The 23529-nt window shown below is 38.2% G+C and overlaps 1 protein-coding gene across 5 annotated transcripts in view; it reads left to right on the top strand.

Annotated features, from left to right (window-relative positions):
* The window catches only part of EXOC2 (exocyst complex component 2), a 313056-nt gene that overhangs the window by 149448 nt on the left and 140079 nt on the right, over positions 1 to 23529 (top strand). For all 5 annotated transcript variants that reach the window (XM_049882080.1, XM_049882096.1, XM_049882088.1 and 2 more), the window contains exons 14-17: positions 3586 to 3651; positions 3803 to 3960; positions 5619 to 5740; positions 6865 to 6926. In XM_049882080.1, the coding sequence (XP_049738037.1) occupies positions 3586 to 3651; positions 3803 to 3960; positions 5619 to 5740; positions 6865 to 6926 (408 nt within the window). The remainder of the gene's footprint in view (positions 1 to 3585; positions 3652 to 3802; positions 3961 to 5618; positions 5741 to 6864; positions 6927 to 23529) is intronic.

Raw genomic sequence — 23529 nt, 5'->3', positions numbered from 1 at the left:
GAACAAACCATCAGTTGCTCATGTGCAAATTCAGATTGAAACTGAAGAAAATTAGAGCTAGTCTACGAGAGCCAAGATATGACCTTGAGTATATTCCACCTGAGTGTAGAGACCATCTTAAGAATAGATTTGACACATTGAACACTGATGAATGGAAGACTAGGCAAGTTGTGGGAAGACCTAAAGGACATCATACATGAAGAAAGCAAAAGGTCATTAAAAAGACAGAAAAGAAAGAAAAGACCAAAATCGTTGTCAGAAAAGACTCTGAAAAAACATGCTCTTGAACATAGATTAGCTAAAGCAAACAGAAGAAATGATGAAGTAAAAGAGCTGAGCAGACGATTCAAAGTGTGGCTCAGGAAGACAAAGTGAAGTATCGTAATGAAATGTGCAAAGACATGGAGTTAGAAAACAGAAAGGAAGAACAAGCCTGGCATTTCTCAAGCTGAAACAACTGAAGAAAAAACTCAAGCCTCGAGTTGCAATGTTGAAGGATTCTACGGGGAAAATATTGAACGATGCAGGAAGCATCGAAAGAAGATGGAAGGAATACATAGAAAGACTGTCCAAAAAGAATTGGTTGATGTTCAGCTATTTCAAAAGGTATCAAATGATCAAGAAATTATAGCACTGAAGGAAGAAGTTCAAACTTCACTAAAAGTAAGGCTCTAGGAATTGATGGAATATCAGTTTAGATGTTTCAACAAATGGATACAGTGCTGGAGGTGATCATTCATCTATGCCAAGAAATTTGGAAGACAGCTACCTGGCCAACCGACTGGAAGAGATCCATATTTGTGCCCATCCCAAAGAAAGGTGATCCAACAGAATGCAGAAACTATCGAATAGTACTTTTCAAATCATACAAGTAAAATTTTGCTGAAGATCATTCAAAAGCGTTTGCAGCAGTACATTGACAGGGAACTGCCAGAAGTTCAAACCAGATTCAGAAGCGGACATGGAATGAGAGGTACCATTGCTGGTCTCAGATGGATCTTGGCTGAAATAAGAGAGTACCAGAAAGATGTTTACCTGTATTTTGTTGACTATGCAAAGGCATTTAACTGTGTGGATCACAACAAATTATGGATAACATTGCGAAGGATGGAAATTCCAGAACACTTAATTGTGTTCATGAGGAACCTGCACATAGACCAAGAGACAGTCGTTCAAATGGAACAAGGGGGTACTGCTTGGTTTAAAGTCAAGAAAAGTGTACATCAGGGTTGAATCCTTTCAGTGTACTTATTCAATCTGTGTGCAGAACAAATAATCTGAAAAGCTAGACTATATGAAAAATCATGGGGCATCAAGAATGGAGGAAGCCTCATTAACAACCTTAGTTATGCAGATGACACAACCTTGCTTGCTGAAAGTGAAGTGGACTTGAAGCACCTACTGATGAAGATCAAAGACTACTGCCTTCAGTATGCATTACACCTCAACATAAAGAAAACAAAAATCTTCACAACTGGACCAGTAAGCAACATCATGATAAATGGAAAAAAGACTGACGTTGTCAAGGATTTCATTTTACTTGGATTCACAATGCCCGTGGAAGCAGCAGTCATGAAATCAAATGACACATTGCTTTGGGTATATGTGTTGTAAAAGACATCTTTAAAGTGTTAAAAAGCAAAGATGCCACTTTGAGGAGTAAGTTCTGCCAGACTCAAGCCATGGTATTTTCATTTGCCTCGTATGCATGCAAAACCTGGACAATGAATAAAAAAGACCGAGGAAGAATTGATGCCTTTGAATTATGTTGTTGGCAAAGAATATTGAATATACCATGGACTGCCAAAAGGAACAAACACATGTGTGTTGAAAGAAGTACAGCCAGAGTGCTCCATAGAAGCAAAGATGGCGAGACTACGTCTCACATACTTTGCACGTGTTCTCAGGAGGGACCGATCTCTGGAGAGAACATCATGCTTGTTAAAGTAAAGGGTCAGCGAAAAAGAGGAAGACTCTCAACGAGGTGGATTGACACAGTGGCTGCAACAGTGTGCTCAAGCATAACAACAATTGTGTGAATGGCGTGGGACTGGGCAACATTTCGTTCTGTTGTACATAGGGTCACCATGAGTCGGAACTGACTTGATGGCACCTAACAACAACAGCGACATACATATAAATAAAATTTTAAATTCTGTTTTAAAATTTATTTGAATATCCTGATCATTTTTAATACATTTTTTTTAACTTGAGATTCTCTTTGAAATGTCTCTAACCAATAATATCTTCCACTAGGTTTTTAACTTTAAAGGATATCTTTGCCTTATGTTAACAAACTGTCAAATTTTTCTTTTGCAGTGTATTGTTTTGTTATTAATTCTTTATTGGAAAATTTCCTAAGCTTCTACTTCTAGAGTATTTTATATAATAGTATTTAGTTGTTAGAAAATTTTTTTAATGAATTAACTGAAATTCAATTGAGCAGATTTCTTTTTGTCATTGTGAAGTAGTCTTCCACACGTTACTTCGTTGAGGAGGGGAAATGTCACAGGAGAACGGGCTAATCAGTGAACAAACAGACAAAAAGTGAATTCTGGAATTCTAGACTTTTCTCCTAAATTGTACTGTAAAATCCCTGAAAGAAGAACGGTGCAGTAACATCACTAGGAAGGTGTGGGGGTAGGAGTGGGCATGACAACGAGCAACACTGTCCTAGAAGGTGACACCAACAGCCTGGGAGGAGGCAGCGAGGCTGATCAGCCACCAGAGGAGGTGCCTGCAATTCCCACTGCCCCTTTGTGTCCTCCCCATGCAGAGCTGCACTCTGACATGGTTCCCAGGCTCCCTGAGCAGAGGATGGGCACTGGCCCCGGCTCCCGGGTGCACCCTGGCCCATATCCAAACCTTGCCAGCCCCCCTGGCCATACTCCAAGCCCAGCGTCCCCCAGGCACTCTGCTTCTGGCCCGTGCCACAGGGTTCTCATAGCCAGGGTGCCCTGCGATGTGCATTTGCTTCCTACCCACAGCGACATTCTCCTGTTGGCACCAGGAGAAAAGGTCAGTGGGGAGGAGGGGGTGGGATGGCACCATGAGTTACCACACTGGATAACGGTAACCCTAGTGACACCACTGGAGCAATGATTTGTAATTTTTTTTTTTTAATATGAGAACAGATACAATGTTTGTGTGGTTGAGTGTTGAGTCATTCTTTGCAAGGAATGAAACGATGTCCTAGGATTACTATACGTCAGTACTTACTCTTCCTTTTATTTCTGGGCCAGCAAATGAAAATTGATGTTGAGAATGCCATCACAGGTGTGATCCATTTATGTCGAACCACATGAAATTGTTGATGAAACAGCAAATGAAATTACAAAAAGGGTAGTTTCAACCTAATTCTTAGTTTAGCAACAAGAGGTTTATTTATGAAAAAAAAGTTCAATTTTAGAAAGATGACTAACTTCTAATTGGAGTAAGAAAGGTATTCTAATTAATTGACCAGTCTTACTAATCTAGTTATAACCATATTTCATGATCTTTCTATGTACAACCCCTAAAGCATTTCTTATTTTTATAAGTTATTTCTGAAAGACAGCTAATATGTTTTGTTTTTTAATTTTTAAGACTGCTGAGAAGTCAGGCCAAATGGAAAGATCTAAGAATGTAAGACAAAGACAAAATGATTTTAAGGTAAGTTAGGGGTAAGTATGTAGACTCTTTCATAGGTAGGGTTTTCTCATCCAAAGTTGGTAGAAGACTTTATGTTGAAGGTATTCATTATTATTCAGGGACAGTCCTTTAGTTAATACCATTTTAATGCAGTTTGTTGATTATTTTTCAGAAAATGGTTCAGGAACTAATGCAGTCTCTCGTGAAGCTGACTCGTGGCGCCTTGCTCCCGTTCACCATCAGGGATGGGGATGTACGTCAGTACGGAGGCTGGGAGGGGACGTCTGGGCTCTCAGGGCAGTGGCTCTCCCGTGCCATTCAGACTGTAAGGTAAGCAGGGACACCAGAGCAAAGGCAAATATTGTTTGTCTTTTTGAAAAAAAGGAATATACTCAGTATGTGATATGATTTTTAATACATTCAGCAAAGAAGACATTTTATTTGCCTCCGCTGTTTCCCACTGGTTATCATTCTAACAACTAAACTCTTAAACTTTCCCCATTTTATGTTTGATGAGGGTACTGTATTGTCTGTGCATCTGTTTTATTATTTGATTCAGTATTGCTGCTACATTACTGTAAAAATGGCAGCGTCGGGATGGGGGGCGGAAATCATTACCAATATCAGCAGCCCAAGGCTGATTGCTGTGACGTGGAGATCAGAGATACCTCCACCCTCCAACCTCTTTACCAGTTTTGACACCAGCTGTCTCTCTCATGGCACTCTCTGCTTCTCTGCTGGCTTCAAAAATTTGTTGCAATGGCCACACAGAACTCACAGACGGTACTCACAACTTTGGGGTTTATTAGGGAAATAGTAACAGGTTACAATTCAGGATCAGAAATGACTCAGGATACAATATGTCCATCAGGACAGCGTCTTCTCAGCTGTGCCAGAGGCAGGCCTCTCTCTGGCCCTCAGCCCAGCCTTTGCCCTGCTCAGGCAACTGTTACAAAGCTCTTTACTCAGCCAGTGAGTGCCTGGGGCACCCCACTCTGCCAGTAAGCCTTGGCCTGAAGGCACTCAGCTCTCCCGCTCTATGGTTCAGCAAGCCTAGCTCCACGGACAAGTGCCCAGAGGCACCCCTCTCTACTAGGAAGCATCCTGCCTGAAGGCGCTCAGCTCTCTCACTCTGTGGGTTGGCACACTGCGACCACCTCTCTCCATGGGCCGGGAATCCCATTGCATTGTGTCGTGCTGGTTTCCTGAGTCTGTTGCCGCCGTTTCTCTGCCACCACTTGTCGCTTTCTTGTGCTGTCTCCAGTGTTAGAGCTCTCTCTCTCCTTCTCTCTCCATCTCTTGGGTATAGGAGGTTCTCAGCACAGGGAACCCGAGTCCAAAGGACATGCTCCACTCCAGCCTCTTCGTCTTGGTGGTAGTGAGGTCCCCCCTTCCTACCTCTGGGATGGCACATTTTAAGCTCAGAGGGATGGCAAAACTGACCAATATCCTCGTTAGGGTTCCGTACACCTTATTTGCATGGTCCCATTTTATTTGTATTATTAGCAAACTGTCTAATCCCCTTGGTGGGTCACAAGCACCTTATTTGCTTAGTCCCAACCAGTCTTTTGGTAGAAGTTACAAGGCCATGACTCGAAAGGCCACATAAAAGCAATCCATCGCACCGTAATTACAGTCTTTGTTATGGTCTTACTTCCCCTCGTTTTCAGCATATTCAAGCTTGTAAACTTATGATGAATACTAATTAACATAGAGTAATCACACATTAAAAATAACATAACAAGCAACCTACTGTCGTCGAGTCAATTCTGACTCATAGTGACCCTATAGGACAGTGTAGAACTGCCCCATAGGGTTTCCAAGGAGCGCCTGGTGGATTCGAACTGCTCACCTTTCGGTTAGCAGCTGAGTTCTTAACCACTACGCCACCAGGGTTCCAAATATAACACAGGATGGCAAAAATGATGGAAGTGATTGTTTCAGAGGCTCACTCTGCTCACTTTGGTTTTGCTGTATTTGTTCCCCAGGCTTACCTATGAATCATTGACTGCCCTGGAGATCCCTAATGACATGTTACAGACCATCCAGGATCTCATTCTGGATCTCCGAGTACGCTGTGTGATGGTCACACTGCAGCACACAGCAGAAGGTATGTGAAGAAGATGGTGGCCCTGACAGGACAGTGGCTACCTAAATATGCCACTTCCTTCCAGCCCCGCAAGCCTTTAGAAACAAGAACATTCCTTCCATGGAAATTTGAATATATTAGATCATCGTATTTCTAGATGCTCAAGAGATTTTTTTTCAATGTTTTTTTAGATCGGTTTAGTTGAGATGCAAGACTGCAGAAATTATCGTTTATATACTTGGGAAATACTTAAGAATATAAAAAAAACTTACAGTAAAATGCTAAGTAGAAAAAGATATAAAATATATATAAAGTATGGTCCAAGTCTTGGGAAAAATATATATATATATACTTATATATGTGTGTGCATGTTTTACAATTTTAAATATCGTGTGAAATTGGAAGGAAGACTTAACAATGGTTCCCTGGGTAGCAGAAATTGCAACTGATTCCCATTTTCTTTATACTTTTTAGAATTTCCAGGATTATGTCTGCAGAATCCTGAAAAGCAGTAAAGGTTATCTTTACATAATCAATCAAGAACATATAAATAGCACAAGTCCTTAGTGTTGGCCACTCAGCCTTTTAGTAGGAAGGTCACCACTACCCGCAATTGATGACTAATAGTGTGTAAACTGACAGAGAAGGGAGTCCTGGTGAGAGACTGAGCACTACCCTCTGCATTCCTTCACCGGCCCCCTGCAGGGCCCGGAGGCAGCCTGCACTGGGAAAGGTTTAGGAAGACAGCACTCGTCTAGCCAAGTGAGAATCTGCTGCCATCCTCTACCATTTCATTAGAAATTTAAAGAAAGAAAATATTCTGTCATTTATTTTGTAACATGTTTAGTATTTTCATGAATGCTGAATAAATAAATCATTGTCTATATTTGTCATTGAACCTAGCCTAGAATTCTCCAAATTTGGCTATGCAGTAAAAATTTTTATTTATGTTAATATTTTATTAGAAAAAATCAGCAAACAAGACACGTTCAAATCCTTGAGTCTATCGGGATTATGTTGTATCCCTACTTTTTACAAAGCTGTAGAAAACAATTAAAGATCATAACCTTTATGGATTTTCATCTTTATAAAATTCAGTGAGATAATTATAATAAAAAGTATGTGTTTGCTTATTTTCCATGTAGAAATAAAGAGATTAGCTGAAAAGGAAGACTGGATTGTTGACAATGAAGGACTGACTTCTCTAGTAAGTTTAAAGTCTTTTCAGTTAGTAGCATTAGTTTATTATAGTTTATTAGTTATTATTATATTAGTTTATATCATTAGTTTATATTACATTATTAATATTAGTTTATATTCTATTAAATGAGTGGTTTATTATATTAATTAATTTTTCCCTTAGAAACTATTGCTTTTTTTCCCCTTTCCCATCTCTTTCTTTCCTTTTTTTTTTAAAATGAGGAGCATGTCCTCTTCTGCAGTGCAACTCTGAAGTTTCTAAGAAATAGAAAAATAAACTTCTTTAAAAATTTCCTTCCCAGAGTCATTTTTGCTTAACATTAACCACAAATATTTAAAAATTAAAAAATGGAGTTCTTTTAGAATGATCTTCCTTCATTCTGTATCATTTACTATTTTTTCTTTGTATTACTTTTTTAAAATAGATAGTTTAATTTTAAGTTACTCAAAAACTTGAAAATTTCAGAAAAGTAAGATTAAAAAAAAAATGTTATTACTGGCCCCTAATCAAAACAAAACAACAACAAAAAACCTTTTCAGATATATACACAGAGCAGGCAGGCAGCTGTAACCATGACTTGTTCATTCTGTATCATCATCTTTACAGATAGGTCTTTTAGGTTTTTCAAAATATCTTTGAAAATAATTTTCATGGTTTTTGTTGTTTTCATATCTGTCACATGGATGCCCTCAGCAGTCCTGGAAGGCGGGTCTATCAATTGAGATTTACATGTATCTGTTAGAAAATATCAGTGTTTTCAACAAGACCAGATTTACTTTTTCTGTCCCATAATGCTGGAATGGCAGCTCAGTCATGTAATGCACATCAGAGGCTCCTGTCTTTTCTTATCAGTGGTCCTGAGCACTGGCTTCGGTCTCAGGGTGGTCTCACAGTCATAAGATGGCCACTGTAGCCCCAAGACCTCATTCCTGTCAGAAGAAAAGCCTCAGCACTTCCCCAGAAGCCAAAACCGATACCTTCTCCTCCCATCTGATTGGCCAGGATTTAGTCAGATGCCTACCCATGTCTGTAGTGGAGACTAGAAAAAAACATAGTTCTTCAGCAGTGTATTTTGCTGCCCCCAACAGCTTCTATCTTACCTTAGCAAGTAAGAAGGAAAAAGAATAGATCCCGAGTAGGCAAAGTAGATAGGTAAATGAGAATAAAATGGTTTGACTTGCCCAAATTTACACACCAGTGATGAGTCAGGCTGTTGAGAAGAAAGGATTCCATGCAGTATTTCTTTTCCAAAGGTTTCTGTACTTCTTAACTGATAATCTTCCTTTGAGAGGGAAAATTTGTTTTGTTATTGCTGAAAATATACACAGCAAAAAGATACACCAATTCAACTGTTTCTCCATGTACAATTCAGTTGACATTGATTACATTCTTCCAGTTGTGCAAACATTCTCACTCTCCTTTTCTGAGTTGTTCCTCCATCATTACCATAAACTTACTGTCCCCAAAGTTTCCAGTGTAATCTTTTGAGTTGTTGTTGTCAATTTGATCCCATATAGATAGTTCTTAAAAGAGCACTGTGCTCAAGACAGACTTTCTTACTAGTTAAGCCAAAGTATTATTTGGTTTTAAGAAGACTTCAGGGATATTTTGGGTTTAAGGCTTAAAGATTATCTCAAGGCAGTAGTTTCAGGGGTTAATCTAGCCTCCATGGCTCCAGAAAGTCTGGAGCCCATGAGAATTTACAGTTCTGTTCTGCATTTTCCTCCTTTGGATCAAAATTCCACTGTAGTATTGTAACAAAAATGTTCAGTAATGTTAGCCAGGCACCATCCAGTTCTTCCGGTCTCGTGGCAGAGGTAGCAGTTGCTCATGGAGGCAATTAGCCGCACATCCCCTATCCTCCTCCTGTTGCTGACTCACCTACTTCCTCTGTTTTTCCAGGCAAGTAGAGACAAATTGTTGTGCCTCAGATGGCTGCTTGCAAGCTTTTAAAACCCCAGGCACTATGCAACAAACTAGGAGATATAACAGAAGCAATGAAACCATGACCCTAATGCTCCAAACCAACGAACCAAGCCCCATGAGTTGTTTGGTTGTATATAAGCAGCCTCAAGCAGCTACTCTTTTTGTTGTTGTTGTTGTAAATGTATCTGTCACACAACTTTTTATAGGTGTAAACTTATCGACAGCAATTACAATAATCAGTTGTGCAACCCTACCTTTAATCAATGTGATTTTTCCATCACCGTTGGTCACCCCTTTCCCTCCTCCTTTCGCCCCTGGTAACCACAAGTAGGCTTTGGTCTCTGTACAATGTCCTTTTATTGTCTTTTTACATAAGTAAGATCATATAATGTTTGCCCTTTTGTAATTAACTTATTTTACTCAGCATGATGTCTTCAAGCTCCATCCATCTATTCTGTAACTTTACCTTGGTCACACTGTGCTGACTTCCCTTATAATGTGTACTATCTTTTCCTTTATCAGAGTTATCACTTAACTTTTTTTTTTTTGTCTATCTAATTAGTGGTCTTCCTTCCTCACCCGCCCCCCCGCCATAGCCATCAAAGATTGTTTTTTTTTTTTTTCCTGTGTGTAAAATTTTTCTTGAATTTTTATAATAGTGGTCTCATACAATATTTGTCCTTTTGTGATTGACTTATTCTACTCAGCATAATGCCCTCCAGATTCATCCATGTTGTGAGATGTTTCATGGAGTCATCGTTGTTCTTCATCTTTGTGTAGTATTCTGTTGTGTGTATTTGCCATAATTTGTTTAGCCATTCATCCGTTGATGGGTTCTTAGGTAGGAAATTCTGTTTTGAGCCACAAAGGGGGAGTTGGGAAATTCCTGGTTTTGGAATGTGGAATTTGAACTATTTTACATTTACATGGGTGTGCATATGTCTATTCGTGTGACCGCTCTTGTTTCTGTAGGATATATCTTTAGAGTAGGGTTACTGGATCATATGGTATTTCTATTTCTAACTTTTTAAGGAGACGCCATACCATTTTCCATAGTGGTTGTACCATTTTACATTCCTATCAGCAGTGTAAGAGTTCTAGTCTCAGCGCATCCTCTCTAACATTTGTTATTTCGTTACTTTGATTTGTGCCAGCAATGTTGGGGCGACGTGGTATCCCATTGTAATTTTGACTTATATTTCTGTAATGGCTAATGATCACAAGCATTTCCTCATATGTCTTTTAGCCACCTGAAGGTCTTCTTTGGTGATGTGTCTGTTCGTATCCTTTGCCCATTTTTTAATTGGATTGTCTTTTTGTTATTCAGGTGTTGCAGTATCATAGATTTTAGAGATTAGACCCTTGTTGGATATGTTGCAGCCAAAAATTTTTTCCCAGTAGGTAGGTTCTTATTTTACTGTCTTGGTAAAGTCTTTTGATGAGCATAAATGTTATGTTTTTAGGAGATCCCACTTATCAATTTGTCTTCTGGTGTTTGTGCGTTGCCAGTTATGGTTTGTTTCCTATTTATGATGATGTATTGGGTCTCTACTTTTTCTTCCGTGATCTATATAGTTTTTGGTTTTATATTCAGGTCTTTAATCCATTTTGAATTCGTTTTTGTATATGGTGTGACGTGTGGGTCCTGTTTCATTTTTTTACAGATAGACATCCAATTTTGCTGGTACTGTTTGTTAAAGAGACTGCCTTTTCCCATTTAATGGACTTTGGGCCTTTGTAAAATGTCAGTTGACTGTAGGTGGATGGATTTACATCTGGGCTCTCAATTCTGTTTCATTTGTCTGTGTGTCTGTTGTTGAACCAGTACCAGGCTGTTTTGACTGTGGCTGGTATAGTAGGTTCTGATATCAGGTAGTGTGAGACCTCCTACTTTGTTCTTCTTTGTCAATAATGCTTTACGTATTCAGGACCTCTTTCTTTCCATATAAAAGTTAATGATTAGTTTTTCCATCTTGTTAAAGAATGCTGTTGGTATTTGGATTGGGATTGCATTATATGGGAACATTGCTTTGGGTAGAACTGGTATTTTTACAATATTGAGGATTCCTATCCATGAGCATGGTATGTTTTTCCATTTATTTAGGTCCCTTTTGATTTCTTGCAGTAGTGTTTTGTAGTTTTCTTTTTCTAGGTCTTTTACATCCCTGTTTAGATTTATTCCTAAGCGTTTTATTTTGTTAGGTGTCATTATGAATGGTATTGTTTTCCTGATTTCCTATTCATACTTAGTTCTCTCTGTTGGTGTATAGAAAGCCCTGCCTATTCTGGGTCAACTGAGATGATCATGAGATTCTTTTCTTTTGTTCTATTTATGTGGTGGATTACATTGATTGATTTTGTAATGTTGAACCATCCTTGCATACCTGATATGAATCCCACTTGGTCTTGGTGTGTTATTTTTTGATATGATGCTGAATTCTATTGGCTAGAATTTTCTTGAGCGATTTTGCATCTATATTCGTGAGAAATATTGGTCTGTAATTTCCTTTTTTTGTAGTGTTTTTGCTTGACTTTGGGTTATGCTGGCTTCATAGAATGAAGTCTGGAATATCTTTCGTTTTTTCTGTGCTCTGAAATAGTTTGTGAGCTCTTTTCTGAATTGTTTTGTACCATTCTCCAGTGGAGCCGTCTGGGCCATGGCTTTTTTTTTTTTAACCTCTTCAATTTCAGGGCCTAGAGATTATTATTTTTTGATGTGTGCATTTATTGCTATAAATTAACTTCTGAGCACTGCCTTTGCTTCGTCCCAAAGGTTTTGGTATGACGTATTTTTATTCTCCTTTCCTTCTAGGAGTTTTTTGATTCCGTCTTTGATGTCTTCTATTACCAGCTGGTTTTTATGCAAGGTTTTATTCAGTTTCCATGTATTTGGTTGTTTTTCCTTGCCCTTCCTGTTACTAATTTCCACTTTTATGGTGTTGTGATCAGAGAAGATGCTTTGTATCATTTCAGTGTTTTGGGTTTTTTTTGAGGGTTGCTTTGTGGCCTAACCTGGTCTCTTTTGGAGACTGTTCCATGTGCATTGGAAAAGAACGTGTACTTTGCTGCTGCTGGGCAGAGTGTTCTATGTGAGTTCAAGTAGGTTGATTTTGACCTTTAGGTGTTCAGTATCTTTACAGAATTTCTTTCTGTTCTGTTCTGTTGTTCACTGAGAGTGGTATGTTGAAGTCTCCTGCTATACTTTTGGAACTGTTTATTTTCAATGCTGTTTGTTTTCTGTATTTGGGAGCCCTGTCGTTTGGTGTTTAGATATTTATTTATTAATATTATATTTTCTTGGTGGATTGTCTCTTTAATCATTGCCTAATGTCCTTCTTTGTTTTTTACCGTTGATTTTGCCTTCAAGTCTCTTTTATCTTTTTTGGTTGTTGTTTGCCTTATATATGTTTTTTATCCTTAAATTTTAAATATATGTATGTCTTTGTGTTTGAGGTGTGTTTCCTGTAGACAGCATATTTATGGGTCGTGTTTTTTTAATCCGTTCTGCAACTCTCTGTTTCCTTACAGGTGCATTTAGGCCATTTACCTCCAGTGTGATTATCAATACGTGTGAGTTTATTGCTGTTGTATTTTGTGTTTTTTTTTTTTTGGTGGTGCTGACGTTTTCTTTGCTCTTCTTCCTCGCGTTGAGTTCCTTTTGCTTATGGGTTTTCTTTTCTTTCATTATTATATATTTTGTGTTTACTGAGTCTTTATATGTTTCTTCTTTTTTATTTTGATTAGTAGGTTTGTTAACTTCCTTTTGATTTCCTTGAAATTTATTCTTATCTTCCTTAGTTTGAACTAGTCTTTTGTTACTTGATATTGCCTTGACTTTCTTTCCATTTAAACACTGTTTACTCCCCCTTTTGTAGTTCTGAGTTTGTTGCCATTTAGAGATTGACATCTCTGTTGTCCTGTTTTAAGTCTTTTAGCTTTGTTTTGTTATTGAGAATCCTTTACCTAGGTTGTTATCTGGTTAATGCTGTCCTGTGTTCTAGACTATGATTTGGTTGATTCTTTAACCAAAGGCCTCCGTTTTAATATTTCTTGTAAGTTGGGTGTGGTTTTCACAAATTCCCATAATTTCTGTTTATCTGGAAGTGTCTTAATTTCACCATCATATTTGAGAAAGAGTTTTGCAGTATATATTCTTCTTGGTTGGCAGTTTTTTCTTTCAAGGTTTTATATATGTTATCCCATTGCCTTCTTGCCTGTGTAGTTTCTGTTGAGTAATCAGAACTTAGTCTTACTGTTTTCCTTTTGTAAATGACTTTTTGTTTTTTTCAAGCTGTTGTCAGGATTCTTTCTTTGCCTTCGGTTTTGGCAAACGTGATTATGATATGTCTTGGAGACTCTTGTGTTCTATCCTATATGGAGTTCGTTGAGCTTCTTGAATGGTCAGCTTTTCATCTTTCATGATACTTGGGACGTTTTCTGCCAGCAGATCTTCAACAGTCTTCTCTGTATTTTCCTTTTCTCCCCATGTTCTGGAACTCCGATCACGTGCAAACTTTTTTTCTCGATTGTGCTTGTGTGAAGTATTTTGATGGAATCGGTTGGGTAGTTAGTTCTCTAACCCCTCAAAAACAATAAAATATTCAAAATTGTACCTAATTTAAATCAATTGTCAGATTCTGTTAAACCTACAAACTGACAATGACTCTGGCCCCGAGTTGATTCAAAATCCCATTGATTTGCATTCTAAGTGGAATGGGGAGCTTTGAGCTCATGAGACTTCTAAATTCATTGCTATCCAGTAGATTCAAACTTATAGTGACCCTATAGGACAGAGTAGCACTGCCCCATAGGGATTCCAAGGCTGTAATCTTTACAGAAGCAGACCACCACATTTTTCCTCTGTGGAGTTGTTGGTGGGTTTGAACTGCCGGCCTTTTTGTTAGCAGCCGAGTGATATAACCACTGTACTACCAGAATTCCTTTTGAGACTTCCACTAAGTACTTATTTTGTTAGTGAGGTATGCCATTGTTAGTTACTGTAGAATCAGCTCATATCTATAGTGACCTAATATATAACAGAACAAAACTTTTCCTGGTCCTGGGCTATTCTCACAGTTTTTTTGTATGTTTGAGCCTATTGTTACAGCCACCATGTCAGTACGTTGCATAGAGGGTTTTCTTCATTTTTTCCACTTTACCAAGCATAGTGTCCTGTTCTAGCAATTGGTCTTTCCTCATTATGTATGCAAAATAAGCAAGACAAATTCTCATCATTCGCACTTCTGAGGATCATTCTGGTTATGCTCCCTCCAAAACTGACTTCTTCATTCTTCTGGCAGCATGATATATTCAGTATTCTTTGCCAGCACCACAATGAATTGTGGAGTAGTATGAGACATTTGTCTTTTGGCATGGTTGTAATATGCAAGTCTGAATCTGCACTATAATTTCAGAATGTAGTAAAAGCATTATAATTTCTTATAAAGGTAGAGAGGAACTAGGGAAACCTTGGTCCTGGTGATTTATAAACTGGAGCAGTAATACCATGAGGTCCTGGAGCATCTCAGGATATGCATGACAAGGGCCTTCCATGAGCATCAGTTTTACTCAGTTGTATAGGAGGAAAAGAGCAAATAATTTATTGATGGTGATTTAATATTACTAATAATGCAGATAGTCAGCAATCTTGGCTGTTAACTGAAAAGTTGGAGGTTCTAGCTCACCCAGAGGTACCTTGGAAGAAAGGCCTGGCAATCTATTTCTGAAAAATCAGCCCTTGAGAAGTCCTTCTTGTACACACGTGGGGTCACCGTGAGTCAGAGTTGACTTTGGCAGCAACTGATACATATGAGTTTATGTTAAAAATACTAATACATACAATGAACTGTTTATTTTTAGTACTGTTAGAGTTTGTTTTATGTATTTTCGAGCCCTGTCATTGGGTGCATAGATATTTATTAAGGTTATGTCTTCTTGGTAGATTGTCCCTCTGATCATTATATAATGTCCTTCCTTGTCTTTTATGGTTAATTTTACCTTAAAGTCTGTTTTATCTGAGATGAGTGTTGCCACTCCTGCTCTTTTTTGGTTGCTGTTTGCTTGATGTATTTTTTTCCATCCTTAGATTTTTAATATATTTATATCTTTGTGTCTGAGGTGTGTTTCCTGTAAACAGCATATTTATGAGTCATTTTTTTTTAATCCATTCTGTCGCTGTCTGCCTCTTTATGGGTGCATTTAAGCCATTTACATTCAGTGTGATTATTGATAGCTGTGAGATAATTGCTAGCATTTTGTTGTGCTTTTTGTTTATGGTGCTGACACTTTCCTGTGCTGAGATCCTTTTGTTTGTGGATTTTCTTTTCATTTCATTTGTTGTTATAGATTTTGTGTTTATTAAGTCTTTGTTTTTCTTCTTTTTTATTTTGATGAGTAAGTTTGTTAATTATCTTTGTGGTTGCGTTAAAATTCACACTTATCTTCCTAAGTTTGAACCAGTCATTTATTACTTGATATCACCTTGATTTCCTCTTTATTTGAAAGTTCTATACCTACACTGTTTATTACCCCTCTTATTGTTTTGAGGTTGTCACTTAAAGATTGATGTCTTTTGTTCCCTGTTTAAAATCTTTTAGTTTTATTATTGAGAGTTCTTTACCTAGGTTGGTATCTGGCTGATGCTGTTCTTTGTCCTAGCCTCATGTTGTTGTCTGATGTTGTTGGTTCTCTAAACAAATGAATCCTTTTAATATTTCTTCTAAGTTTTGTTTGATTTTTACAAATTCCCTTAATTTCTGTTCATCTGGAAATGTCCTAATTTCACCATCACATTTGAGAGAGAGTTTTGCAGGATATATTATTCTTGTGTGGCATTTTTTTATTTTTCAAGGTTTTATATAAGTCAATCTTTGTTCTTGATTGTGTCCCACATAACTCTTAGGTTTTCTTCATTCTTTTTTCTGATTTTTCCTCAAAGTGGTATTCATTGATTTGTCTTCAGTCTTGCTGATTCTGTCTTCTGTTGTTTCAAATTTGCTCCTAAAATCTTCTGTTGAATTGTCCATTTCTGAAATTTGTTGTTTATCTTTTGGATTTCTAGTTGCTGTTTTTGTATGATTTCTAATTATTTGTTTATTCTGACCTTTTGTTCTTGTATTATTTTCCTGAATTTTTCTATTGCTTTGTTTGTGCTTTTGTCTGTGTTTCCTATGATTGTGTCTTTTTTTTTTTTTCCTTGATTTTGTCTGTGTTTTCCTTTATTTCTGTCCTAATTTCTTAGAGAGCACTAAATATTAGTCCTTTGAATTTCATATCGGGTAGTCCTTCGCCTTTTCTACTATTGGAAGATCATCTGTTTCTTTATTTTGGTCACTTGTTCGAAGCCAGTTTTGTCCTGGTTTTTTATATATTTTGATATTGTCTGCTTCTCAAAGGCATTCAGCTATTATTTTCTTTGTTGATTGATTGTATATTTGTTTCCTTCTATTTTTTTGTTTTGTTTCGATATTTCAGTGTGGATGGGCTAGGAGTGCTTTGGTGCTTGCTTGTCTGTTGGCACAATAGCTCTCAATGCCATATCCAGAAGGGCAGGGAAAGTCACTCAGCTGTGATGTAGCCAGGCAGGACCAGCAGATAGGGAGAGCACGGAGCCAGGAGGCTCAGCTGCAGGGCAGCTGTCAGATCCAGTGGGATGGGAGAGACATGTGGTTAGGTTGCTCAGCTGTGGCGCAACAGGAGGGGCATGGGGCTAGATCGCTCAGCTGCAGCACTTGGGGGAGAGGGACACAGGTCCTGGTCCTCGGCTGTGGCGGAGCTTATGGGAATGTAGGGGTGTGGTCCAGGAAGCTCAGCTGTGGGACAATGAGGCAGAGCTGGCAAGGAGGTGGGAGGTGCGGGTATGGGGCTGGGCCACCCAACTGCAGTGCAGTCGTGTGAAGCCACCAGGGGAAGGGGGCACAGGTGCAAGGCTGGGTCGCCCAGCTGCTGTGTAGCAGCACGGAGCCAGCATGGAAGGAAGGCAGGAGGCCAGGTCTCTGCTGTGACGCAGCTGCCTAGCCAGCGGGTAAGGAAGTGTGCAGACCCGGGTTACTGGGCTGCAGCAAGCCAGGGTGTGGCTGGCAAGAAGAGAGAGGTGAGAGGGGGCTTGAAGGAGGCAGATGGGTCTAGATGCGGGGGGTGGGGTGGTTAGTGGTGGTTTGTATTGTGGTCCACCACAGTCAGGACTGCTGTGATGGGGTGATTCTTGCCACTGCTTGCCAGAAGGGTGCCATTGTAGTAGCGTGCTCCTCTGGGTACCATGTGACAGTATCTGGGTACTTCTCTTGAGCTGCAGCCAGCAAATAAAACCTTTCTTCATTCTGGATGTGTCCACGCCATTCCTCTGTCTCCTATTGGGAGTTACATGAAGGTGCCTTTTTGTGCTGTTCGTGCAGGGTTTTTGGCTTTATCTCAAGATGCCTATGCTGTGCTGTGCTGGTCGGCAGGAGACCTCCACTCTCTCTCTCTACCCATTCACTGTTTTCAATCAGTTTCTTCTCAGTAGCTTCCAATCTAATACTTTATCTCTTCATTTAAGGTTCAGGGCTCCAGGATTGATGTCTGTATCTGTTCTACTAGGTTTTTTGGGTCTTTGTTGCAGAGGGATGGCTTAGTGCGTCTGACCAGCGCACCTTTTTTGCTGTGCTCCCTGCTGATCCACGTGATCTTAAAGAACACATTTAACCTCTCTGATCTTTTTTTGTTTATTTATGAAGAAGAGAGCATAATAATTTTTCACAGTGTTGTTGGTTAAGGTTAAATGACATACTATGGGCTAATTTATTAAATTAATGCTTGGAATAACTGGACCTCCTTATGTTAATAAGACTCAAGTTTATGTTATGCTTTACTGCTTTCAAAGGTCCTTCATAAAACCTTATCTTGCTTCAACATTGCAACAGACTTGCAAGACAGATCCAGGAGAGGTCATTGCCCTTATCATAAATTAAATAACTTGCTCAAAATGAAATGGCCAGTTCAGAGTAGACATCAGGTCACTTTGACTCCTGGCTCATGATACCTGCCTCATATCCTTATATCAATCTTCTGCACAGGAAAAAAATATATATATGTGTGTATATATATGTTCAAGTTGAAAATATAGAACTTTTCAAGTGTGTATGCTTTATTTAAAAAAAAAGAGCAGACATAAATTCAAAAAAATTAGCTGTCAAATAGTTATGACGTTATGTCCTTCTTGCACATGTGCTTGACCCCATGTGTGTTTGTATGATAGCTGTCATATTGCAGGACATTTGTTTCCTTAAATTTTATTTTTTTGTTGTTATACAAAGCAAAATGTACACCATTTTAACCATGTCTACGTATACAACTCAGTGACATTGATTAATTCTTTGAGTTATGCAACCATTCTCACCCTTCTTTTTTGAGTTATTCCTCCTGATTAACATAAACTCACGGCCCCCTAAGGTTAAGCTAAACTATTGTTTGGTTTTAAGAAGATTTCAGGGGATATTTTTGGTTTAAGGTTTAAAGATTATCTCAAGGGAACAGTTTAAGGGGTTCATCCACCCTCCATGGCTTCAGAAGTTCTGGAGCCCATGAGCATTCTAGTCTGCATTTTACCCATTTTGATCAGGATTATTCTATGGAATCTTTGATCAAAGTGTTCAGTAATGGTAACCAGGCACCATCCAGTTCTCCTGGTCTCATGACAAAGGCAATTAGTCATACATTCCATATCCTCCTCCTGTTTCTGGATTGCTTTCTTCCTCTGTTGCTCCAGGTGAATAGAGACAAATTGTTTTGACTTGGATGGCTACTTGCAAACTTTAAGACCCCAGGCACTATGAAATGAAATAGGAGGTAGAACAGAAGCACTAAACACATTATTAGGCCTTTTAACTGGGATGTCCCATGAAATCATGACCCTAAACCTCCAAACCAAGAAACCAAATCCCATGAGGTGTTTGGTTGTACACAAGCAGTCTCAGCAGCTATTCTTTTGTTGTTGTTGTAAATATATCTATCACACAACACTTTCCAATTCAACTTTTTACACGTGTACAACTTGGCAGCAATTACAGTAATTGGCTGTGCAACACTACCATTAATGCAATTTTTCCATCACCGTTAGCCTCCCCTTTTCCATTCCCTTCCACCCCAGTAACCACTAATAAACTTTGGTCTCTGTACATTTGCTTTTCCTTATATTTTTGTATAAGTGAAGTCATACAATAATTCTCCTTTTGTGATTAACTTGTTTCACTCAGCATAATGCCTTCAAGGTCCATCCATATTGTAGCATGTGTCAAGACTTCATTTCTCCTACTGACTGAGTAGTATTCCATTATATATATGCACCACATTTGTTTATCCATTTTTCTGTTGATGGGCATTTGAGTCGTTTCTACCTTTTGGCTATTGTGAATAGTGCTGCAGTGAACATTGGTGTACAAGCCTGTTTTTGAGTCTCTGCCTTCAAGTCTTTTGGGTGTATACCTAGGATAAGAACCACCGCACCATTTTCACAATGGCTCTACCATTTTGCATTCTCACCAGCAATGGGTAAGGACTCCAATTTCTCCACATCCTTACCAACATTTACTATTTCCTTTTTTTTTTTGATCTTAGCCATCCTAGTGAGGTTGAAATGGTATTTCATTGTGGCTTTGAATTACATCTCTCTGATGGCTGATGACATTGAGCATCTTTGCATGTGTTTGGTGGCCATTTGTATGTCCTCTTTGGTGAAATGTTTATTCAGGTCTTTTGCCCATTTTACAATTGTATTGCTAAGTTGTCAAAGTTTTATACATATCTAAGTTACTAGATACTTATCGCATATATGATTTCCGAAGATATTCTTCCAGTGGGTAGCTTTTCTTTTTACTTTTTTGATAAAGTCCTTTAATGAACAAAAGTCTTTAATTTTTATGAGGTCTCATTTAGTTATTTTGTCTTTTGCTGTCAGTGCTTTTGTTATTATATTAGATAAATCCACTCTTGAAAGGTAGGCCTGACAGTGTTATCCCTGCCATTTCCTGTAAGAATTTTATTGTTTTAGTTTGCAATAAAACAAGACCAATGCCTCATTCCATTTTGAATTTTTCTGTTGTGTGTATGGTATGAGGCATTGGTCCTGTTTTATTTTTTCCATGTGGAAATCCAATTTTCCCAGTACTGTTTCTTGAAACACTCTTCTTTCTCCATTGAATGGACTTAGCACCCTTGTCAAAAATCAGTTGATCGTAGATGTGTGTATTTATTTCTGGACTCTCAATTCTGTTCCATTGGTCTGTGTATCTATTGTTATACCAGTACCAGGCTGCATAGATTACTGTAACTGTATAGTATGTTGTAAAGTCAGAAAGTGTGAATCCTTTTACTTTGTTCTTCTCTTTCAACATTGCTTTAGCTCTTTGGGGTCTCTTGCCATTTCATAAAAGGTTGAGGATTAGTTTTTCTATTTCTGTAAAGAAGGCTGTTTGAATTTTCATCGAGATTGCATTGAATCTATAAATTGCATGGGGTAGTATTGCTACCTTAACAATACTAAGTCTTCCAATCCATAAACAGGGAACATTTATTTAAGTCTTCCATAATCTCTCTCAGCAGTGTTTTATAGTTCTCATTGCATAAGTCCTTAATGTCTCTCACAGGACTTTTTTTTTTTTTTTAGCTAATATTCGTAGATAAGCAGTTGTGAAAATACTTTGAAATGGTTGCTACAGAAATTTGTTTGTAGTTAATTTTTAAGATTTAACTATAATAGTAAAAATTGTAACCATAAGTAACTAATTTCGTGTTTGATATCTCTCGTACAAGCCACATAAATATGTTCAGGAGAGAAAGCTCTAGACACCAGTATACCTTGTGAATGAGTGACTCAAGGGAAGGCACAGATCTAGAGTCAAAGGGAAGGCACAGATCTAGAGTCAGCCAATACATTTTTCTACTTTGATGTTTTTAAAGAACCATGCTAACACTATGGACTCAATAAAGCAGAGTAAGTTTTTTAGCCTTTCAGTGTGGATGTTCTTAAAAGGCAAATTAAGAGCACAAGCCTCTTTTCCAGCTTTGAGTATTTTAACCTAATTAACATCTGCAGAGTGCTTACAATATGGATGACATACCTATAATTTATATTTTCTTAACATTTTCATAGTACCAGTCCCATTTGTTTGAAGTGAGAATACTTTTCTCTTTCCCCTTACTGTGATGTGAGAACGGTCTATCAAGTTAAATGAAGAATGAACGCTAAGGTTTGCCTCACTGGGACTGTTCTTCCAGCTGAAGCATTATCTCTAATTTGAACTTAATTTACAGTGCTCTGAAACAGCTTCTTCAAAGCATCCTGTTTTCTTCTCATCTTGAAAATGGTTTCCATCTTTTTTCAATTTGGATAATTCTGAGAATTGTCTTCTTTCAGAAGAACTGGGGTGATTTGTGATAACCCCTTGTAGTCAGCTAACTGGATGATTCACTGTCCATACACAGAGCTATACAGCTTCCTACTGCTGAGAGAAAAGAGTAGCTAAATGTTTAAACCATCATCTGTCTGCTCATTTTTACTGAAACTACTCATTGATTTTTAGTGTTCAGTATCTGTTGTACTAATATGGTTATAAACAACTAATAAAAATCAAGTTCAAATTTTAATACAAGAAATCTAAGCACCAACACATAAACGTCGACATCTAAATGCCCACAGTTGAATTCTGGATTTAATAGTCACCATTATTATTATGATTATTATCTTAATTTTCATACCTTCTGAGAGAGGTGTTTTTGGTAGATAAGGCCAGTAACCTAACCAGTGTTTTGAATCTTTAAATTCTTTCTGTGCAGTTGTTATTTCATCCTGTATTCCTTTATTGTATTTTTGTTTTTGTTCTACATTTGGTATATTCTTTATGATGCCCTCTGGTACACAGTGCAGTAGCAAAATGACAGGGAGCCGTGGCTTTCTGTTAGCTTTCATTAAGTCTGAGTTCTTTTTTGTAAGAAAATAAAATTGTCTCTTTTTTTTATTGTTATACATGTATCATTTTCTTTTGTTCAATATTTTTTCCCGGACGCTTTTAGAAATTGAAGTGTTTATTGAGGAGAGGTACTTGCTCTCTATTTTTTGCATGGAGCTGTTTTGTTAATCTTGGAGCCTTCTGTGGCTCCTGTGCTCTTGGAATAAAATCGGGACTTCTGGCCTCATCTGGTGGCACCCTGTGTGCACTCTCAGTGACTGTGCTGTGTAGGTCTCCTATTCTCCTCAACCACATCAGGTTTTGTCCTGCCTCAGGGCCTAAGTGTGTGTGGTTCTCCCCTTGAGAACCTCTCCTGCTCTTCCTGCGCTTTCTTCCCACAGCTGGCCACTCTGGTCCTCTAGCTCTCAGCTTACATGGCGCCCACCATCCCAAGTTCTTCTTGACTGTTCTGTTGAATGCATACCCCCTCCATTTTCTCTGAGTTCCCGGTTGTTTTCTTCATGGCACTTATTCTAGTTTGCAATTATTTTATTTATGTATGTTTTTAACTTTTCTGTTTTTTTACTGTTGCTTTTATGGCAGTATCTCCACACTAGAATACAAACTTTGTGAAAGCTCTGTCTTATTCCCTCCTGTATCCCCACTACCTAGGGCAGAGCCTGGCACCAAGTAAAGCTGCAAATACAGTTAGAAGCTAAGATGTTAGGATACATTCAAAGTTACCTTTAAATGCCATTTGTTGAATATATTTGCAAGTTTTATTTTCTGACTTAATGTGTATAGAAGATTGTTTATAATGTTTTTTTGAATGAAAGATCTTGTGCCTTGTCCAGATCATTGTTATTAACACTGAGATGTGGCTGGGGTCATCCCCGAGTACATAGTGGAAGTTGCTTTTAAAATGTAAATTTGCTACCTGTGTTCCTTATCTTGTTATTTGCCTCTCAGAAGAATAAACTTTTGAAGAAAAATTTCAGTGATACCTCATTTCTATTCTAGTTGAATTAGGTGTAGAGTCTGAAAATTTTATCCATTTTTAAATAAACCATAAAACCCATTGCTGTCGAGTCAATTCCGACTCATAGCGACCCTTTAGGACAGAGTAGTACTGCCCCATGGAGTTTCCAAGGAGCACGTGGTGTGTTCGAACTGCCAACCTTTTGGTTAGCAGTGGTAGCTCTTAACAACTACGCCACCAGGGTTTCCCCATTTTAAAATACTAAGTGCAAACCAATGCCAAGTCTAAATCTAAATGACTAGGAAATGTCTTGATACATGCTACAATATGGATAGAGCTTGAAGACACTATGCTAAGTGAAATAAGTCGATCACAAAAGGACAAATATTATATGACCTGACTGATATAAAAAGACAAGAATAGGCAAATGTATAGAGACCAAAGTTTATTAGTGGTTACCTGGGGTGGAAAGGTGGGGGGAAAGGGAGGGGTTATTGTTTACAGTGATGAACAATTGCGTTGATTAAGGGTAGGGTTGCACAGCTGATTAATGTAATTGCCATTAATGAGTTGTACACCTGTAAAAAGTTGAATTGGCAAAAGCTGTATTACAGAAAAGGAAGAAGGGTAGCTGCTGAGGCTGCTTATGTACAACCAAATACTTCATGGAATTTGATTTCTTGGTTTGGAGGTTTAAGGTCATGGTTTCCTGGGACAGCCCAGTTCATTGGCCTAAGAATGTGTTTAGTGCTCTGTTGCACCTCCTAGTTCTTTGTGTAGT

The sequence above is a fragment of the Elephas maximus genome, chromosome 1, assembly GCF_024166365.1.
Source record: "Elephas maximus indicus isolate mEleMax1 chromosome 1, mEleMax1 primary haplotype, whole genome shotgun sequence".
NCBI lineage: Eukaryota > Metazoa > Chordata > Mammalia > Proboscidea > Elephantidae > Elephas > Elephas maximus.
The sequence above is the reverse complement of the archived record's forward strand: the minus strand, read 5'-3'. Positions and strand labels throughout refer to the sequence as shown.